This window comes from Lutra lutra, chromosome 7 (assembly GCF_902655055.1).
Source record: "Lutra lutra chromosome 7, mLutLut1.2, whole genome shotgun sequence".
NCBI lineage: Eukaryota > Metazoa > Chordata > Mammalia > Carnivora > Mustelidae > Lutra > Lutra lutra.
This window is the reverse complement of record NC_062284.1, coordinates 32,295,937-32,317,944: the sequence shown is the minus strand read 5'-3', so window position 1 is coordinate 32,317,944 and position 22,008 is coordinate 32,295,937. Positions and strand designations below refer to the sequence as shown.

At 39.1% G+C, this 22,008-nt stretch overlaps 1 protein-coding gene across 2 annotated transcripts in view; it reads left to right on the top strand.

The window, feature by feature from the left end:
• The window catches only part of BBS4 (Bardet-Biedl syndrome 4), a 61,588-nt gene that overhangs the window by 5,152 nt on the left and 34,428 nt on the right, over positions 1-22,008 (top strand). For both annotated transcript variants that reach the window (XM_047735623.1, XM_047735622.1), the window contains exon 2: positions 1,629-1,680. In XM_047735623.1, coding sequence (XP_047591579.1) covers positions 1,629-1,680 — 52 coding nt within the window. The remainder of the gene's footprint in view (positions 1-1,628; positions 1,681-22,008) is intronic.

Genomic DNA, 22,008 nt, shown 5'->3' with positions numbered 1-22,008 from the left:
AAAAAAAAAAGTAAAAACACGGGTGCCTCGGTAGCCCTATTGTTTGAGTGTCTGACTCTTGGTTTTGACTCAGGTCATGATCTCATGCTCGTGGGATTGAGCCCTGCATCAGGCTCCCTGGTCTACTTCAGATTCTTTCCCCCATGCCCTTGCCTGCTCACACAAGCATGCGTGCTCACTTGCTCTCTCTCTCTCTAAATAAATAAGTAAATAAGTAAGTAAATAAAATCTTTTAAAAAAATGTAAAAGACATTATTAGTTTGTTGGTCATATAAAAATGGGCTGAACTTGTTTGACCTGCAGGCCATAGTTTGCTGACCTTGTGTTTAGATTAACATTCATTTTACTTAGCACCTTAGACATGGGAGTGATTTTTCTTATCATATCTTTATGTGATATTACTTACCATTTTCAGTTGTTGAGACGCCAGCTGTCAGTCTAATTGTCCTTTCTGTATAGCTCATCTGGTGATACTTTTTTTTTTGGATGCTTTTAAGAACTTTTGTCTCTGGTTGCAGGTCCTTGTGATATATACAAATGTGGGTTTATTTTCATTTAACCTGGTCAGGATTGGTTGAGCATTCTGAATCTAAAGATTAGTGTCTCTCATTACTTCTGGAAATTTTCAACCATTATTTTTGCTTATATCTTACCATATCATATGTAACATAGGAAGTAGTTACCAAAAAAATCCATTTGAAGATTTCCTGCAAAGTTAGAGCATAAGATAGTATTTACTATATTCAACAATGCCCCTTTAAAAAAAAATGCCCTCGTGGGGGCGCTGAGTGACTCATTTGGTTACGCAGCCAACTCTGATTTCAGCTCAGGTCATGATCTCAGGGTCCTGGGATCAATCCCTGCATCAGGCTACATGCTCAGCAGGGAGTCTGCTTGAGGATTCTCTCTCCCTCTCCCTTTGCCCCTCCCCCTTGCTCATACTTGCTCTCTCCCTCTCTGAATTAAGTAAATCTTAAAAAACAAACAAAAACCCAACCCCTTGAGTTGAGTGCTAGGTAATTTCTGTATAGATGACCTCATAAACTTCTTTTTATCAAAGTTACTACTTTTTTGGTTTGGTTGTTAAGATGTATAGCATTAAGTATAATGCTAATATTCAGTGTCTAAGAACTTAGTACATTTATTTGTGCACATTTTATGCATTATAATTATTTATTACACAGGGTGTCTAGGTGGCTCAGTTGGTTAAATGTCTGACTCTTGGTTTCTGCTTGAGTCATGAGCTTGGGGTCATAGGATCAAGCCCCACATCAGTTTCCTCACTTGTCTAGAGTTTGCTTGAGATTCCCTCACCTTCTCCCTCCTCCCGCTCATCCTCTCTCTCAAATAAATAAATAAAACCTTAAAAATATGTATAATTATATATTACACGTAAGTATATATTATAGGTATGCATTACACGTTATTAATAGTTTGGATAGCAAATGTATGACTTGACATTTGCTTTTTAAACCACATTAAAAATGATATTTAATTTTTCTTTGTGCCTGTATGTAGTTGATGGATTAATTGCATGATTGGAGAGCTACTGATTATGGTTGTTTGAATGCTTTTTTAAGTTAGCAAAATTTATGGTGATGGCTTAACATAGACTTCTCTGTTTTCAGAGAACTCCCTTTCCTGCATCTGCTGAATCTCAGAAACCCCGGCTGAAGAAAGGTTGGTATGCAGTTTCATTGTATGTGTCTATTTGCACAGAATTTCTATTGATTCTTTGTTGTGTATGCGTTAGAGCTTTTAAAAATGTGACTTTTGGAGAAAAGCAGTAATCGTCTAAATATTCCTCCACACCACGCTCTTATTTTATGGAGTTGTTAGATATTTTGGGATTGATTTTGCCTGTAAATATGTTTAAATGGGCCTTTATTATTATGTAAGTATGTATTTTCTTCTTGTGGAAAAAAACACTGTGAAGTTCCCATGGTACATATCAGACCTCATATAATCTCATGTCTATGTTAAGTAAGTATGAGGTTTTATGAAAATTGAGTCTGTGAAGACTAGGTAAGGGCATATACTGTGAAGAACTGCATTTAAAAATCTGATAGAGATATGTTCTATTTTATTTAGAGGAATAGGATTCCTTAATTTGTTAACTTATAGTAAAGTCTTAGTAAGGCTTGTATCAAATTGCAGTGCACTATATTGGATATTCTGTTAATGTCTAATAAGCATGTCTAATGCCTAACAAACTTAGAAAATACCCAAACTTTTTACTTAGCAGAAAAGACCATCTATTTTATTATTTACCCATGTATTTATTATTTTCTAGATGAGGAAACCAAGGTTGAGGGAAGGGGCATGACTTATCCAGGGTCATGGGTGTAGTTCTTGTCTGCATTATGAGTTATGTTTAACAGGCAATACGTCCTTTTGCAGCATGTGTTTTCCTGTTGTCTGCTAAGATTTTTATTATTTTTTTTTTAAAGATTTTATTTATTTATTTGACAGACAGAGATCACAAGTAGGCAGAGAGGCAGGCAGAGAGAGAGGGGCAAGCAGGCTCCCCGCGGAGCAGAGAGCCCGACGTGGGGCTCGATCCCAGGACCCCAGGATCACGACCCGAGCTGAAGGCAGAGGCTTTAACCCACTGAGCCACCCAGGCGCCCCTGCTAAGATTTTTAAATTTCATTTGCCAGTAAATTGTTTAGCTTACTTGGGGAATTTCTGTTCCTCTGAAATTATAATACAAGTTGTTGGAACGTATGATTGCCTTCAGAATTTGTTTTCAGAGTTTTTCAGGAATACCTCTTTCATTGAAAGAGCATTACATCTATAATTTAGATTATTTGTGAAGCGTAGGTGTTTCTTCTAATATCTAACATAGTTGCTAATATTTTTTACATCATTTCTGGACATGAGAACCATCTTGCTGTGATGTTTCTCACTCCGTTTAAATGCTGATGTATTTGGCTAGTTAGGTAGGTAGGGGCTAGTGGGTATTATGATTATTTCTCCAGTGTTCTTTCCATCTTCCTCCAGAGTCAGACTCCATGGTTTGACTGACTCCCAGTCCAGGAGAGCTCTAATTAGTATATACCAGTAAAAAATTGGCCTGTCCCCAATTCAGGCTAATGAGATACAAAGCTGATAGCTGTGGGGTAAAGGGTCACATTTGACACGTTATGCTATAAGAAGTAACAGTGCTAGTGCTAGTTGAGAGGCAATGTGGGGAGCTTGGGGGGGTAGGAAAAGAATAAATGAAACAAGATGGGATTGGGAGGGAAACAAACCATAAGAGACTCTTTTTTTTTTTTTTTTTTTAAAGATTTTATTTATTTATTTGACAGACAGAGATCACAAGTAGGCAGAGAGGCAGGCAGAGAGAGAGGAGGAAGCAGGCTCCCCGCCGAGCAGAGAGCCCGACGCGGGGCTCGACCCCAGGACCCTGAGACCATGACCCGAGCCGAAGGCAGAGGCCCAACCCACTGAGCCACCCAGGCGCCCCCCATAAGAGAATCTTAATCTCACAAAACAAACTGAGGGTTGCTGGCGGGGGAGGGGAGGGAGAGAGGGTGGTTGGGTTATGGACATTGGGGAAGGTATGTGTTATGGTGAGTGCTGTGAGGTGTGTAACCCTGGCAATTCACAGACCTGTATCCCTGGGGCTAATAGTACATTATATGTTAATTTAAAAAAATTTTTAAAAATAAGAAGGAAGTAACAGTGCTGTAGTGCCCCATCTAATCCTTTCTTCCCACTTCCTGATTTCTGTGTGTTTTTTTTTTTGGTTTTTCCTGTTCTTGAAAAAAATTTGGTTTTTCCTGTTCTTGAATCCTTCATACATGAGTACTTAACAGTTCCAGGACCAGTGATAGGTATCAGGAATACAAAGATTAATAGGGCATGGATTCTGCCCTCAGGGATTGGCAGTCTTCAGGACATAGAAGATATAAGCAAATTATTGAAGTGTAGTGTATGCCTTCCAGTTTTTTCAACTCTTTTTGTATGAAATGTCTAGAACTCTTTGCCATTATTGCTTTGGTTCTCTGGTGAAATTCATTGTTCCCCCTGTAAGTATAAAGGTCAGGACTAAACAGAATATTTCAGGTGTGAACAAGACCAAGTGGAATGTCTGGAAGGTAAAAATCTCTTCATCTGGATCTTTTATTTCTTTTAGTCCAGCACAAAGTCTAATTGCCTTTTGGTCACCCGTTTTACACATTTGCAATACCACTACATTTTACAGTTCGAGGGGTATCATTCATGTAGAATACGATGACTACAGTGTAAATGATACCTTTGGAGTTGTGCAGAGAAGTGTCACAGGCACCTAAAATATCGAGGGTATACCTCTTAACCTTCCTTAATTTCTGGGTTCCACAGCCCAAGATTTTATCTGTCAGTATGGTGAATTACATTGACTCTTTGGAATGTTGTGCTAGCTTTTGAATTCCTGGGGTAAACCCCACATGGTCATGATGTATTAACCTTTTTATATGTTACTAGATTCAATTTGCTAATTTTTGTTAAGGACTTTTGCTCTGTTCATGAGGGCTTTGTTATTATTGTTCTTTTTTTTTTTTTTGCAATGCTTTTGTCTTTTTTTGGTATCAGGGTTATGCTGGCCTCAAAACAAGTTGGGAGCTATTCCCTCTTCTCTTTCCTGGAAGATTTCGTATAGAATTGGTGTTGTGTCTTAAATGTTTGCTAGAGTGTGACAGTGAAGCAGTCTATGTCTGGATTTCTCTTTGTTGGAAGGCATTTAAGTACAAACTCAGTTTCTTTAATAGATATGGGGCTATTCAGATTGTATGTATTTTTTTTTAAGATTTTATTTATTTGATAGAGATCACAAATAGGTAGAGAGGTAGGCAGACAGAGAGGAAGGGAAGCTGGCTCCCCTCTAAGCAGAGAGCCCAATGCAGGGCTGGATCCCAGGACCCAGAGACCATGACCTAAGCCGAAGGCAGAGGCTTAACCCACTGAACCACCCAGGTGCCCCAGATTATATGTATTTCTTCAGGGAGAGCTTTGGTAATGTTTTTCTTTCAAAGAAATTTTGTCCATTTCATCTCAGTTATCAAATTTATTGGCATAAAGGTCATGATACTCCTGTATTTTTCTTTTAATGTCTTTTTAGACCTTCCTTTTAGGATGCGTTGTGGTAGTCCCTCTGTTCCTGATTTTGATGTTTATGTCTACTGTCTTTTTTTTCTTGGTCAGCTTGGCTAGAGGTTTATCCACTTTACTGATCTTTTCAAACAAGCAACTTTTGATTTTATTTTTTCTTCTCTCTTTTCTGTTTCAATTTCATTGATGTCTGCTCTTATCTAATATTGTGTTTAATTTGCAGTTTCTTTTTTCTTTCTGCAGTTTCTTAAGGTAGAAACTTAGATTATTGGTTTGAGGTCTTCTTTTCTGTTGTAAGCATTTAGTGCTTTACATTTCCTGCTAAACACTGTTTAACTGGTTCATATACATTTCAAATGTTATGTTTTGACTTTTATAAACTTCTAAATATTTTAAAATTTCCTTTGTGCTCCCCTTTAACCCATGTACAATGAAGAAAAGTATTGATTAATTTCCCTAAATATGGGATTTTTCCAGATATTTTTTTTTGTTGTTGTTACTGGTTTCTAGTTTAATTCTAGTTATTGTTAAAAAACATACTTGTTTTATATATGATTTGTTTTATGGCCCAGAATGTGGTCTATGTTGCTGAATATTCCATGTGCTTTGAAAAAAAGGTGTATTGTTCTGTTGGATGGAGTAATCTATAAATGTCAGGTCAAGTTGTTCAATAATGTTCATCTTTGTACTTATTGATACAGATATTAATATCCTTATCGAGAAGATACTGATAACCCTTTATGAGAGAAAAGTGTTGAAGTAGGCACATATAATTATGGGTTTGTTTGTTTCTACTTAAAGATCTATCAATTTCTGGGATGCCTGGGTGACTCAGTTGGTTAAGCGGCTGCCTTTGGCTCAGATCATGATCCCAGCGTCCTGGGATCGAGTCTCACATCAGGCTCCTTGCTCAGCAGGGAGCCTGCTTCTCCCTCTGCCTCTGCCTGCCACTCTGTCTGCCTGTGCTCACTCTCTCTGACAAATAAATAAAAATTTAAAAAAAACCTATCAATTTTTACTTTGTGCATTTTGAAGATCTGTTGTTGGATGCAAAAACATTTAGGGTTGTTTGAGTCCTTGGTGAATTGGCTCTTTTATCATTATGGAATGTCTCTCTTCTATTCCTGATAATATTCCTTATTTGAAGTCAGCTTTGTCTGATGATAATAGAGCTGTTCCAGTTTTGCTTTGATTAGTGTTTGTATGGTAATGCGTAGTTTACATACAGTCAAATTCACCTTTTTTTTTTTTTAAACATAAAGTTCTGGGAGTTTTGACAAGTGAAAATAGTCATGTGACTACCACTATCACCTCTATTAAGGTGTGGAACAGCTTGATCACTCTCAAAAATTGACCTTGACTTTGTAGTAAACCACTTCTTCCACTTCCAGTTGTTGGCAATCACTGATTTTTTTCTACCTATAGTTTTGTCTCTTGGAGAATATCATTTATTTATATATTTTTAAGATTCTATTTATTTGAGAAAGAGTAGGAGCAAGCTCACAAGCAGGGGAAATGGCAGGCAGAGGGAGAGGGAGAACCAGGCTCCTTGAGGAGCCAGGAACTGGATACAGGGTTCTATCCCAGAACCCTGAGATCATGACCTTACTCTAAGGCAGATGCTTAACCAACTCAGCCACTCAAAGTGCCCCGAGAATATCATTTAAATGAAGCATACATTATGTAACCTCTTCAGTGGCTTTTTTCACCTAGTGTAATATTTTTGAGATTTATCCATGTTTTGTGTTTGAGTTTCTTTTTTTTTTTTTTTTAAAGATTTTATTTATTTATTTGACAGACAGAGATCACAAGTAGGCAGAGAGGCAGGCAGAGAGAGAGGAAGGGAAGCAGGCTCCCTGCTGAGCAGAGAGCCCGATGCGGGACTCGATCCCAGGACCCTGAGATCATGACCTGAGCCAAAGGCAGCGGCTTAACCCACTGAGCCACCCAGGCGCCCATGAGTTTCTTTTTATTGATGAGTAGTATTCAGTTGTGTGTGTATACTGCAGTTCGTTCATCCATCCATTCACCAAAGGACATTTGGGTTTTTGACTATTACAAATACAGCTGCTATAGAAATATTTGCCTAGAGGGTTTTGTGTGAACATATTTTTATTTCATTTGTGAAGTGTCTTGGAACAGGATTGCTGGATTACTATTTATTAAAGATAAATAAAATCTTTAAAAAAAAGATTAATATGATTTGATATAGAGTGATTTCCAAGATAAATTTTCTTTATTTTTTTTTTATTTTTTATTTTTTTAAAGATTTTATTTTTATTTATTTGACAGAGATCACAAGTAGGCAGAGAGGCAGGCAGAGAGAGAGGGGGAAGCAGGCTCCCTACGGAGCAGAGAGCCCGATGCGGGGCTCGATCCCAGGACCCTGAGATCACTGGACACTGAGATCCCAGGACCACTGAGCCACCCAGGCGCCCCAAGATAAATTGTCTTAAAAAAAAACAAAACAGTATAAAGGAGAAGTTGCTGTATACTACATTTTTATAAGAAAGAAGGGGAGGGGCATCGAAGGCAGAGGCTTAACCCACTGAGCCACCCAGGCGCCCAAAAAACAAAAATCTTAAAAATAAAATGCGAGCAAAAGCAAATATGCTATGGTTTATTAGAGTCAAGTTTTCTTATTGTTGGAGTAGGGGGTTACATAATACAGAAAAGGGAGGGGTGAGATTAAACCCTAATGGATTAGATTGGAATCGAAGATATCAGTATTGCAACATGGCTTTTAATATAGATACATAGTTAATAGAATATATTTTTTTCCTACTTCTGTCCACTGAGAAGGGTTAGCAGCAATGACATCCTAGTAGCTATGAGCACGTTTAGCACCCAGATCTTAGTTTCTATGTAGTGTTTTCCAGTAAAAAGAACCAGGGTTCCTTAGAGAAATTCTACCTAATTCCGTAAGTAAGGCTAGGAGAGTACAAGATGAACCTGGGATATCTTGTGTCAGAAAGTTTGTCAGAAGGACGCAGAAGTGGGTTTGAAGGGCTTTCTCTGTCCACTGGCTAGTTCTGGAGTGATTTAAGCCTTCAGCAATATAGCAGTGGTTTATAACACATGGAATAAAATAAGAATGCACCAGTGCATACTGATAGAAGTATACTAATACGGAAAAGGAAACACTCTTTTAAAATAGAATGATAACTAGTAAGGTAGAATGAATGATAGAAAATTATCGTTTGGCAGCCATCATAGCAATAATCGATTCATGCAAAACTCAGTGGATCTAAACTAGTGGGTAAAAGTTTGATGGGAAACAGGATCTTTACTTAAGTCTTTAAATATCTCTCCATAAGATACATTTTAATTATAAAGTAGTAATAACTTCATAGTGGAAAAATTTGCCAGACACTACCTTGACCAAATAATGTAAGTTAAACGTCACAGTGGTGGAGCACATCAGTATCCTATGCTTTCTAAATCACTTCTGTGGTATTCTTGCCAAAAATCTTGAAGAAATATTAGATGAACCCAAATTGAGAGAGAGTCTACAAAATAACTAGCCTGCATTAAAAAGAAAAATGTCAAGGTAATGGAAGACAAAAATTAAAGAAGACTAAAGAGACATGACAGCTAACTGTAACATATGGTCTTAGATGATTCTGGAGCAGAAAAAAATCTTTTTTTTTTTTTTTTAAGATTTTATTTATTTATTTGACAGAGATCACAAGTAGGCAGAGAGGCAGGCAGAGAGAGGAAGAAGCAGGCTCCCTGTGGCGCAGAGAGCCCGATTCGGGGCTTGATCCGAGGACTCTGGGATCATGACCTGAGCCGAAGGCAGAGGCTTTAGCCCACTGAGCCACCTAGACGCCCTGAAAAACATCTTTTTTTAAAAGTTTATTTAGTTTTAGTAATCTCTACGCCCAGTATGGGCCTTGAATTTAACAACTCTGAGATCAGGAGTCGCATGCTCTTCCAACTGAGCCAGCCAGGTGCCCCCAGGAAAAAAAAAAAAAGTTTTTTTTAAAAGATTTTGTTTATTTATTTGACAGACCGAGATCACACGTAGGCAGAGAGGCAGGCAGAGAGAGAGGAGGAAGCAGGCTCCCTGCCGAGCAGAGAGCCCGATGTGGGGCTCGATCCCAGGACCCCAGGATCATGACCTGTGCCAAAGGCAGAGGCTTTAACCCACTGAACCACCCAGGTGCCCCTGACCTTTTTTAAGCATACAGTCCAGTGGCATTAGTTACATTTACGGTGTTGTGCAACCATCACCACTATTTCCAAAACTTTCATCCCAAATTCGAAACTTTGTGCCCATTAAGCAATAATTTTCTGTTGTACCTTCCCCCTAGTTCCTAGTAACCTCTACTTTCTGTCTCTATGAAATTTACCTCTTCTAGATATTTGGTATACTCAGAATCGTACAATATTTGTCCTTTTGTGTCTAGCTTATTACATTTAGCATAATGTTTTAAAGGTTCATCTGTGCTGCAACAGGTTATACAGAATTCATTCTTTTTTAAGGCTGAATGATAATCCACATTTTTTTAATCCATTCATTTTTTAACGGACATGGGTGGTTTTCAACTTTAGGTTGTTGTGAATAATGCTGCAGTGAACATTGTGAGATTCTGCTTTCATTACTTTTGGGTGTGTATCTAGGAATGGAATTGCTGGATCCTACAGTAATTCTATGTTTAGTTTTTTGAGGAAATGCCAGATTGTCTAATACAACAGCTGCATTTGCAAAGGCTCTAATTTCTCCACATCCTTGCCAACACTGTTTTTTCTGCTGCCTTTTTTTTTTTTTTTTAAACATAGCTATCCTAGTAGGTGTGAAGTAGTATTTCATTGTGGTTACCATTTACATTTCCATAATGATGAAAGATATTGGGCATTTCTTCTCATGTTCTTATTGGCCATTTGGATTTGTTCTTTGTAGAGCTGTCCATCAAATGCTTTACCCATTTCTACAGTGAGTTGTCTTTTTGTTGTTGAGGTAATTTTTGAGGTTATTGACTTATTTTATTAGTGATTGATTCATGTCTTCTTTTTTTATTTTAAGTTATTTGCTTCAGTTATCTCAGGATTTTATTTAAAAATTTGATTCTGAGAACCTTATACAGTACGGTTTTTTATTATGTGATGTTAGTCGCCATACAGTACATCATTAGTTTTTGATGTAGTGTTCCATGATTCATTGTTTGCATATTAACACCCAGTGCTCCATGCAGTACGTGCCCTCCTTAATACCTATCACTGGACTAACCCATCCCCCCATCCTCCTCCCTTCTAAAACCCTCAGTTTCTCGGAGTCTGTGGTCTCTCATGTTTCATCTCCCCCTCTGAATCTCCACCACTTCATTTTTCCCTTCCTTCTCCTAATGTCCTCCATGCTATTCCTTATGTTCCTCAAATAACTGAAACCATACAATGATTGACTTTCTCTGCTTGACTTATTTCACTTAGCATAATCTCCAGTCCCATCCATGTTGATGCAAAAGTTGGGCATTCATCCTTCCTGATGGCTGAGTAGTATTCCATTGTATATATGGACCACATCTTTACCCATTTGTCTGTTGAAGGGCATCTCTGCTCTTTCCACAGTTTGGCTATTGTGGCCATTGCTGCTATGAACATTGGGGTGCACATGGCCCTTCTTTTCACTGCATCTGTATCTTTGGGGTAGATACCCAGTAGTGCAATTGCTGGGTCATAGGGTAGCTCTATTTTTAATTTTTTTTGAGGAACTGCCACATTGTTTTCCAGAGTGGCTGCACCACCTTGCATTTCCACCAACAGTGTAAGAGGGATCCCCTTTCTTTACAGCCTCTTCAACATTTGTTTTTTCTTGCTTTGTCAATTTTTGCCATCCTAACTGGTGTGAGGTGGTATCTCAGTATGTGTGTTTTTTTTTTTTTTTTTAGATTTTATTTGTTTATTTGAGAGAGAGAATGAGAGAGAGAGCATGAGAAGAGGGAGGGTCAGAGGGAGAAGTAGATTCCCTGCCAAGCAGGAAGCCCAACGTGGGACTCGATCCCGGGACTCCAGGATCATGACCTGAGCTGAAGGCAGTCACTTAACCAACTGAGCCACCCAGGTGCCCTGAGTGTGGTTTTGATTTGAATTTCCCTGATGGCTAATGATGATGAATATTTTTTTCATGTGTCGTTAGCCATTTATACAGTACCATTTAGTTTAAAAAAGCCAACATTTTTTTCTCTCTCTTCAGTCTGAAAAGAAAGACAGATTTAAAGGAATTAAAAGTCTAGTCTTGATTTAATTTTGGAGGTAAAGTTTTAGCTAAGCATTGTCCTCTTTTTCCTCTTTAGTGTCATGTAGAACTGGAGTGATGAGCAAGTTTTTTATATTTAAAAATTATCAAGGCACCTCTTGTGTGCAGAGAAATATGTGTGAATTGACATAATACTTCTGAGCAAAAGTTTGTCAGTATCAGGAACTGTAAAAAAGTTCGTATTATTTAACTTAGTACTTCCTGTTCTAAGAATCTATCCTAACAAAGTATCCTCATCACATATGTAATTTTTTTCTTTTTTTTTCTTTCTTTCTTTTTTTTTTTTTTTTTATTTGACAGAGAGAGATCACAAGTAGACGGAGAAGTAGGCAGAGAGAGAGAGGGGGAAGCAGGCTCCCCGCTGAGCAGAAAGCCTGATACGGGACTCGATCCCAGGACCCTGAGATCACGACCCGAGCCGAAGGCAGTGGCTTAACCCACTGAGCCACCCAGGCGCCCTGTAATTTTTTTCTTAAGCAAAATATTCATTACAGAATTATTGATAGTAGTGATTTATTGGAAACAATCTACATATTCACCAATAAAACAAGCTAAGTGATTATTCATTCATGCAAATAAATACTAAGTAGCTATTTAAAATAATGTTTATTTTTTATTTTTATTTATTTATTTATTTTTGACAGAGATCACAAGTAGGCAGAGAAGCAGGCAGAGAGAGAGGAGGAAGCAGGCTCCCCACTGAGCAGAGAGCCTGATGCGGGGCTCGATCCCAGGACCCTGGGATCATGACCTGAGCCGAAGGCAGAGGCTTTAACCCACTGAGCCACCCAGGCGCCCCATATAATGTTTATTTTTTTAAAAGGATTTAGAATTGTCTACAGACAAATATTTTTCTTAAAATGCACATACAAAAGGATTAGGAAGAAATACAATAAATTGATAACCATAATTATGAATATCATGATTATCTGTGAGTAGTGTGAACATGTGAGGTTTTAATTTTTTTTGTTGTTCCTTTCTATATTTTCAGTAGTAAATAACAGAAAATCCAACTCAAAGTGGCTTAAATAATAAGAAATTTTTTCAGCTAATATAAGAGAAGTCCAGAATTAGAATGGGCTCTAGCATTGGTCACACAATTCAATGATATATAAAGCCCTGAGTTATTTCTGCTTTTCCACTCTGCTCTGCGATGCCTGCTTTTTCCTGAATTAAAGCTGCCATTAGCATTAGGCATCTGTCGTTTCAATGCCAGAGATATGATCTGGCTTCCTATGGTTCTCTTTTAAAAATAAGAAAGGCCTTTTTTTCCCCAGAACCTCTTAGGAATACTCTTTTCATTGGGTCAGATTGATAGGCCTGCGAGTCATGGGCAAGGGAGATAGGATGACCATGATTAGTTTAATGTAATCAATTGATAAGGAGTGAATTTTGAGGAGTCAGGGTAATCATTGCTGGCTGCAGAGCACAAACATGTAAGTGGTATATGGATATATAAATGAGGCTGCAGGCGAGGCTGTCAGACTGTCCTCCCTCTGGCATAGTGTTTTAGGAATCATTAGTGCTGAGCTTGCTTCTCTTTCCATTATCTGCATCATCTCTGTTTTTCTCTTTCTGTTTATTCTGTCTCTTTGCTTGTAGTGCTGCTGCTACTGATTACTTCTCTTTTCCTTTCTTTTGCCTTTTATGACAAAAACATTTTATTTAATTAATTAATTTACTTTTTATTATTTTTTTAAAGATTTTATTCATTTGACAGAGATCACAAGTAGGCAGAGAGGCAGGCAGAGAGAGAGAGGAAAGCCGGCTCCCCACTGAGCAGAGAGCCCGACGCAGGGCTCGATCCCAGGACCCTGAGATCATGACCTGAGCTGAAGGCAGAGGCTTAACCCACTGAGCCACCCAGGCGCCCCAACAAAAACATTTTAAATAGTGTAAATATCTGAATCACACATTTTAATATTGTACGGGTTTGTAAAATGATTGACTCTGAAAAATAGAATATCAGAAAATAGTTTGTTTTGTATAAAACTTGCTTTAATATTACTCAGTAATTTCTCTTGAATTCTGATATGAAATTGGGCTTCCAGTTAAGAAGGTACAGTAAACTTGGGGGAGGAGTCAAGATGGCAGAGAAGTAGCAGGCTGAGACTACTTCAGGTAGCGGGAGATCATCTAGATAGCTTATCTAAAGATTGCAAACACCTACAAATCCAACGGGAGATCGAAGAGAAGAAGAACAGCAACTCTAGAAACAGAAAATCAACCACTTTCTGAAAGGTAGGACTGGCGGAGAAGTGAATCCAAAGCGACGGGAAGATAGACTGCGGGGGGAGGGGCTGGCTCCTGGCAAGCGGCGGAGCAACGGAGCACAAAATCAGAACTTTTAAAAGTCTGTTCCGGGGCGCCTGGGTGGCTCAGTGGGTTAAAGCCTCTGCCTTCGGCTCAGGTCATAATCCCAGGGTCCTGGGATCGAGCCCCGCATCGGGCTCTCTGCTCAGCAGGGAGCCTGCTTCCTCCTCTCTCTCTCTGCCTGCCTCTCGCCTACTTGTGATCTCTGTCTGTCAAATAAATAAATAAAATCTTTTAAAAAATAAAATAAAAGTCTGTTCCGCTGAGGGACACCGCTCCAGAGGCTTAACCGGGGTGAAGCCCACGCAGGGTCAGCGTGGCCTCAGGTCCCGCAGGGTCACAGAAGGATCGGGGGTGTTTGAGTGTCGCAGAGCTTACAGGTATTAGAACGGGGAAGCCGGCTACAGAGACAGAGCCTAGGAGTGAGCTCTAAGCTTGGGGTTACCTCGAACCGGTCGCAGGCTCGGTCAGCTCGGAGCGGCCGGAGTCCAGGGTGACGGGAGTAATTGGGCGCTGTTCTCTGTGGCGCACTGAGGAGTGGGGCCCCGGGCTCTCGGCTCCTCCGGGCCGGAGACCGGGAGGCCGCCATCTTCATTCCTGCCCTCCGGAACTCTACGGAAAGCATTCAGGGAACAAAAGCTCCCGAAAGCAAACTCGAGCGGATTACTCAGACTGGCCCCGGGTAAGGGCGGTGCAACTCCGCCTGGGGCAAAGACACTTGAGATCACTACAACAGGCCCCTCCCCCAGAAGATCAACAAGAAACCCAGCCAGGACCAAGTTCACCTACCAAGGAGTGCAGTTTCAATACCAAGGAGAGCAGCGGAATTCCAGAGGAGGAGAAAGCAAAGCACGGAACTCACAGCTTTTTCCCCATGATTCTTCAGCCTTGCAGTTAATTTAATTTTTTTTTCTTTTTCAATTTTTTTTTCTTCTTCTGCTAAATTTTTTTAACTTTTACCCTTTTCTTTTTTAACGTTTTTTTAACTAGTTTATCTAATATAGATAAATATATATATATTTTTTCCTTTTTATATTTTTTCTTTATTGGTTTTCTTTTTTTTTTTAAAGATTTTTTTAAATTTTATTTTATTTATTTGTCAGAGAGATAGAGTACAGGCAGGCAGAGTGGCAGGCAGAGTCAGAGGGAGAAGCAGGCTCCCCGCGGAGCAAGGAGCCCAATGTGGGACTCAATCCCAGGATGCTGGGATTGTGACCTGAGCCAAAGGCAGCCGCTTAACGGACTGAGCCACCCAGGTGTCCCTGGTTTTCTTTTTTTAATTGTTTCTTTTTCTTTTCTTTCTGAACCTCTTTTTATCCCTTTTCTCCCCCCTCACGATTTGGGATCTCTTCTGATTTGGCTAAAGCATATTTTCCTGGGGTTGTTGCCACCCTTTTAGTATTTTACTTGCTCCTTCATATACTCTTATCTGGACAAAATGACAAGGCGGAAAAATTCACCACAAAAAAAAGAACAAAGAGGCAGTACCAAAGGCTATGGACCTAATCAATACAGACATTGGTAATATGTCAGATCTAGAGTTCAGAATGATGATTCTCAAGGTTCTAGCCGGGATCGAAAAAGGCATGGAAGATATTAGAGAAACCCTCTCGGGAGATATAAAAGCCCTTTCTGGAGAAATAAAAGAACTAAAATCTAACCAAGTTGAAATCAAAAAAGCTATTAATGAGGTGCAATCAAAAATGGAGGCTCTCACTGCTAGGATAAATGAGGCAGAAGAAAGAATTAGCGATATAGAAGACCAAATGACAGAGAATAAAGAAGCTGAGCAAAAGAGGGACAAACAGCTACTGGACCACGAGAGATAAGTGACACCATAAGACGAAACAACATTAGAATAATTGGGATTCCAGAAGAAGAGGAAACAGAGAGGGGAGCAGAAGGTATATTGGAGAGAATTATTGGAGAGAATTTCCCCAATATGGCAAAGGGAACAAGCATCAAAATCCAGGAGGTTCAGTGAACCCCCCCCCCCCCAAAATCAAAAAGAATAGGTCCACACCCCGTCACCTAATAGTAAAATTTACAAGTCTTAGTGACAAAGAGAAGATCCTGAAAGCAGCCCGGGAAAAGAAGTCTGTAACGTACAATGGTAAAAATATTAGATTGGCAGCAGACTTATCCACAGAGACCTGGCAGGCCAGAAAGAGCTGGCATGATATATTCAGAGTACTAAACGAGAAAAACATGCAGCCAAGAATACTATATCCAGCTAGGCTATCATTGAAAATAGAAGGAGAGATTAAAAGCTTCCAGGACAAACAAAAACTGAAAGAATTTGCAAATACCAAACCAGCTCTACAGGAAATATTGAAAGGGGTCCTCTAAGCAAAAAGAGACCCTAAAAGTAGTAGATCAGAAAGAAACAGAGACAATATACAATAACAGTCACCTTAAATGCAATACAATGGCACTAAATTCATATCTCTCAGTACTTACCCTGAATGTTAATAGGCTAAATGCCCCAATCAAAAGACACAGGGTATCAGAATGGATTAAAAAAACCCATCTATATGTTGCCTACAAGAAACTTGTCTTAAACCCGAAGACACCTCCAGATTTAAAGTGAGGGGGTGGAAAGAATTTACCATGCTAATGGACATCAGAAGAAAGCAGGGGTGGCAATCTTTATATCAGATCAATTAGATTTTAAGCCAAAGACTATATATAATAAGAGATGAGGAAGGACACTATATCATACTCAAAGGAACTGTCCAACAAGAAGATCTAACAATTTTAAATATCTATGCCCCTAACGTGGGAGCAGCCAGCTATATAAACCAATTAATAACAAAGAAACACATCGACAATAATACAACAATAGTAGGGGACTTTAACACTCCCCTCACTGAAATGGACAGATCATCCAAGCAAAAGATCAACAAGGAAATAAAGGCCTTAAATGACACACTGGACCAGATGGACATCACAGATATATTCAGAACATTTCATCCCAAAGCAACAGAATACACATTCTTCTCTAGTGCACATGGAACATTCTCCAGAATAGATCACATTCTTGGTCCTAAATCAGGTCTCAACCGTTATGAAAAGATTGGCATCATTCCTTGCATATTTTCAGACCACAATGCTCTGAAGCTAGAACTCAATCACAAGAGGAAATTTGGAAAGAACCCAAATACATGGAGACTAAACAGCATCCTTCTAAAGAATGAATGGGTCGGGGCGCCTGGGTGGCTCAGTGGGTTAAGCCGCTGCCTTCGGCTCAGGTCGTGATCTCCGGCTCCTGGGATCGAGTCCCGCATCGGGCTCTCTGCTGGGCGGGAAGCCTGCTTCCCTCTCTCTCTGCCTGCCTCTCCGTCTACTTGTGATTTCTCTCTGTCAAATAAATAAATAACATCTTTAAAAAAAAAAAAAGAATGAATGGGTGAACCAGGAAATTAAAGAAGAATTGAAAAAATTCATGGAAACAAATGATAATGAAAACACAACGGTTCAAAATCTGTGGGACACAACAAAGGCTGTCCTGAGAGGAAAATATATAGCGGTACAAGCCTTTCTCAAGAAACAAGAAGGTCTCAGGTACACAACCTAACCCTAAACCAAAAAGAGCTGGAGAAAGAACAAGAAAGAAAGCCTAAACCCAGCAGGAGAAGAGAAATCATAAAGATCAGAGCAGAAATTAATGAAATAGAAACTAAAAAAACAATAGAACAAATCAACGAAACTAGGAGCTGGTTCTTTGAAAGAATTAATAAGATTGATAAACCCCTGGCCAGACTTATCAAAAAGAAAAGAGAAAGGACCCACATAAATAAAATCATGAATGAAAGAGGAGAGATCACAACTAACACCAAAGAAATACAATTATAAGAACATACTATGAGCAACTCTACGCCAACAAATTTGACAATCTGGAAGAAATGGATGCATTCCTAGAGACATATAAACTACCACAACTGAACCAGGGAGAAATAGAAAGCCTGAACAGACCCATAACCAGTAAGGAGATTGAAACAGTCATCAAAAATCTCCAAACAAACAAAAGCCCAGGGCCAGATGGCTTCCCAGGGGAATTCTACCAAACATTTAAAGAAGAACTAATTCCTATTCTCCTGAAACTGTTCCAAAAAATAGAAATGGAAGGAAAACTTCCAAACTCATTTTATGAGGCCAGCATCACCTTGATGCCAAAACCAGACAAGGATCCCATCAAAAAAGAGAACTACAGACCAATATCCTTGATGAACACAGATGCAAAAATTCTCGCCAAAATACTAGCCAATAGGATTCAACAGTACATTAAAAGGATTATTCACCACGACCAAGTGGATTTATTCCAGGGCTGCAAGGTTGGTTCAACGTCCGCAAATCAATGTGATACAACACATTAATAAAAGAAAGAACAAGAACCATATGATCCTCTCCATAGATGCTGAAAAAGCATTTGACAAAGTACAGCATCCCTTCCTGATCAAAACTCTTCAAAGTGTGGGGATAGAGGGCACATACCTCAGTATTATCAAAGCCATCTATGAAAAACCCACCGCAAATATCATTCTCAATGGAGAAAAACTGAAAGCTTTTCCGCTAAGGTCAGGAACACGGCAGGGATGTCCGTTATCACCACTGCTATTCAACATAGTACTAGAAGTCCTAGCCTCAGCAATCAGACAACAAAAGGAAATTAAAGGCATCCAAATCGGCAAAGAAGAAGTCAAACTATCACTCTTTGCAGATGATATGATACTATATGTGGAAAACCCAAAAGACTCCACTCCAAAACTGCTAGAACTTGTACAGGAATTCAGTAAAGTGTCAGGATATAAAATCAATGCACAGAAATCAGTTGCATTTCTCTACACCAACAATAAGACGGAAGAAAGAGAAATTAAGGAGTCAATCCCATTTACAATTGCACCCAAATCTATAAGATACCTAGGAATAAACCTAACCAAAGAGACTAAGAATCTATACACAGAAAACTATAAAGTACTCATGAAAGAAATTGAGGAAGACACAAAGAAATGGAAAAATGTTCCATGCTCCTGGATTGGAAGAATAAATAGTGTGAAAATGTCTATGCTACCTAAAGCAGTCTACACATTTAATGCAATTCCTACCAAAGTACCATCCATTTTTTTCAAAGAAATGGAACAAATAGTCCTAAAATTTATATGGAACCAGAAAAGACCTCGAATAGCCAAAGGAATATTGAAAAAGAAAGCCAAAGTTGGTGGCATCACAATTCCGGACTTCAAGCTCTATTACAAAGCTGTCATCATCAAGACAGCATGGTACTGGCACAAAAACAGACACATAGATCAATGGAACAGAATAGAGAGCCCAGAAATGGACCCTCAACTCTATGGTCAACTCATCTTCGACAAAGCAGGAAAGAATGTCCAATGGAAAAAAGACAGCCTCTTCAATAAATGGTGTTGGGAAAATTGGACAGCCACATGCAGAAAAATGAAATTGGATCATTTCCTTACACCACACACGAAAATAAACTCAAAATGGAGGAAGGACCTCAATGTGAGAAAGGAATCCATCAAAATCCTTGAGGAGAACACAGGGAGCAACCTCTTCGACCTCAGCTGCAGCCACATCTTCCTAGGAACCTCACCAAAGGCAAGGGAAGCAAGGGCAAAAATGAACTATTGGCACTTTATCAAGATCAAAAGCTTTTGCACAGCAAAGGAAACAGTTAACAAAACCAAAAGACAACTGACAGAATGGGAGAAGATATTTGCAAATGACATATCAGATAAAGGGCTAGTGTCCAAAATCTATAAAGAACTTAGCAAACTCAACACCCAAAGAACAAATAATCCAATCAAGAAATGGGCAGAGGACATGAACAGACATTTCTGCAAAGAAGACATCCAGATGGCCAACAGACACATGAAAAAGTGCTCCACATCACTCGGCATCAGGGAAATACAAATCAAAACCACAATGAGATATCACCTCACACCAGTCAGAATGGCTAAAATTAACAAGTCAGGAAATGACAGATGCTGGCGAGGACGCGGAGAAAGGGGAACCCTCCTACACTGTTGGTGGGAATGCAAGCTGGTGCAACCACTCTGGAAAACAGCATGGAGGTTCCTCAAAATGTTGAAAATAGAACTACCCTATGACCCAGCAATTGCACTGCTGGGTATTTACCCTAAAGATACAAACGTAGTGATCCGAAGGGGCACGTGCACCCGAATGTTTATAGCAGCAATGTCTACAATAGCCAAACTATGGAAAGAACCTAGATGTCCATCATCAGACGAATGGATAAAGAAGATGTGGTATATATACACAATGGAATACTATGCAGCCATCAAAAGAAATGAAATCTTGCCATTTGCGACGATGTGGATGGAACTAGAGTATATCATGCTTAGCGAAATAAGTCAATCGGAGAAAGACAACTATCATATGATCTCCCTGATATGAGGGAGAGGAGATGCAACATGGGGGGTTAAGGGGGTAGGAGAAGAGTAAATGAAACAAGATGGGATTGGGAGGGAGACAAACCATAAGTGACTCTTAATCTCACAAAACAAACTGAGGGTTGGTGGGGGGAGGGGGGTTGGGAGAGGGGGGGTGGGATTACGGACATTGGGGAGGGTATGTGCTATGGTGAGTGCTGTGAAGTGTGTAAACCTTGCGATTCACAGACCTGTACCCCTGGGGATAAAAATATATGTTTATTAAAAAAAAAAATTAAAAAAAAATGGTACGGTAAACTCAAGTTTTGGTCACTACTGCTCCACATACAGAGCAATAAAGAATAAAATGTGAGTAGAAAAAATGTACAATGCCAACCTGCAGGAATTGTCTTTAGGCAAATAGACTATTACAGAAAAAGGAAAGGATAATGGTTCTTATTTTATTTATTTTATTTTAAAATAAAATCAGAAAAATCAACAAAAGTTCATCATAGAAATTTGGAAAATATAAAGAATATAAAGAAAACAGGATAAATATCAGCCTTAAGAACTAATGAACTTTAGTTGAAAAATTAAAGATTAGGGGCACCTGGGTGGCTCAGTGGTTAAGCCGCTGCCTTCGGCTCAGGTCATGATCTCAGAGTCCTGGGATCGAGCCCCGCATCGGACTGTCTGCTCAGCAGGGAGCCTGCTTCCTCCTCTCTCTCTGCCTGCCTCTCTGCCTGCTTGTGATCTCTCTGTCAAATAAATAAATAAAATCTTAAAAAAAAAAAAAAGAAAAATTAAAGATTAAAGTAGTATTTTGCACAAAATGCTTTCACTTTTCACTGTGAAATCCTTGCGTGTCTTATTAACCTGTAGTTCAGATTTTCTCAACCTTGACACTATTGACATTTTGGGCACAATAATTCTTTATGGTGGGAGATTAACCTCTGTGTTGTAGGATGTTAACAGCATCACTAGCCTCTACCTAGTACAAGTTAGTAGTTCCCAGTTGTGATAATCAAACGTCTCCAGACATTGCCGTATATCTCTCAGTTCCAAAATTATTCCTAGTTGAGAACCACTGCTCTGTTTAAACAGTACGACACTTGAAGGTGGAAGGCAGGAAACTGATAAATTTAACATGAAGAGTTCACACAGATGTTGAATTAGCAAGCAGAATGACTTCATCTAACAAGGAATAGTTGAGGGCATTTTGACTGAGCATCTCTGAGTCTGGACTTGGATGTTGTCTCCCAAAGACATCCACCCCTCAGTCTGAGAGGCTTGTAATCCTCATTTGACTCTGGTCTTGAGGATGGTGACTGCCAGCTGTAGAAGGGGTAAATGACTTTCCATTTGGGATTTTTGTCCAAATATATCTGGACTTATTCACGAACAAGGAACTTCTTGTTTGGAATTGTTTACCAGAATTACTTGATGGTTCTGAGAAAATAATATCCTACATAGGGCTACTTAAGTCCTCTTATTTTTTCCTGTGGTATGACCTCAGGTGACTTTCTTCTGGCTTTCAGTTGAGGACACTATCCATCATTGAGGTGAGTGAATTGATTTACTTCATGGGTATATTTCCTTTGTTTAAGGAGTTTCCACTGGATGCCTTTTCCATTTGGGGGTAGCTATAGCCCAGCATGAATTTTGTGTACAACCTGAGACAATATATTTACTTGTGAGAAACTTGGTCTCAGCTTGAGGTTTGCTTTCAGGGTATTTTTTTAATAGAAGACATTTTTTTTATTGAGGCAAAATATATGTAACATAAAATTTACCTCTTTAAACATTTGTAGATGTACAATTTAGTGGCATTAATTGCATTCACTGTGTTGTACAACCATAACCACTATTTCAAAACCTGTTTCATCACCATATACAAACATGATGTACCCATTAAATAATAACTCTCCATTT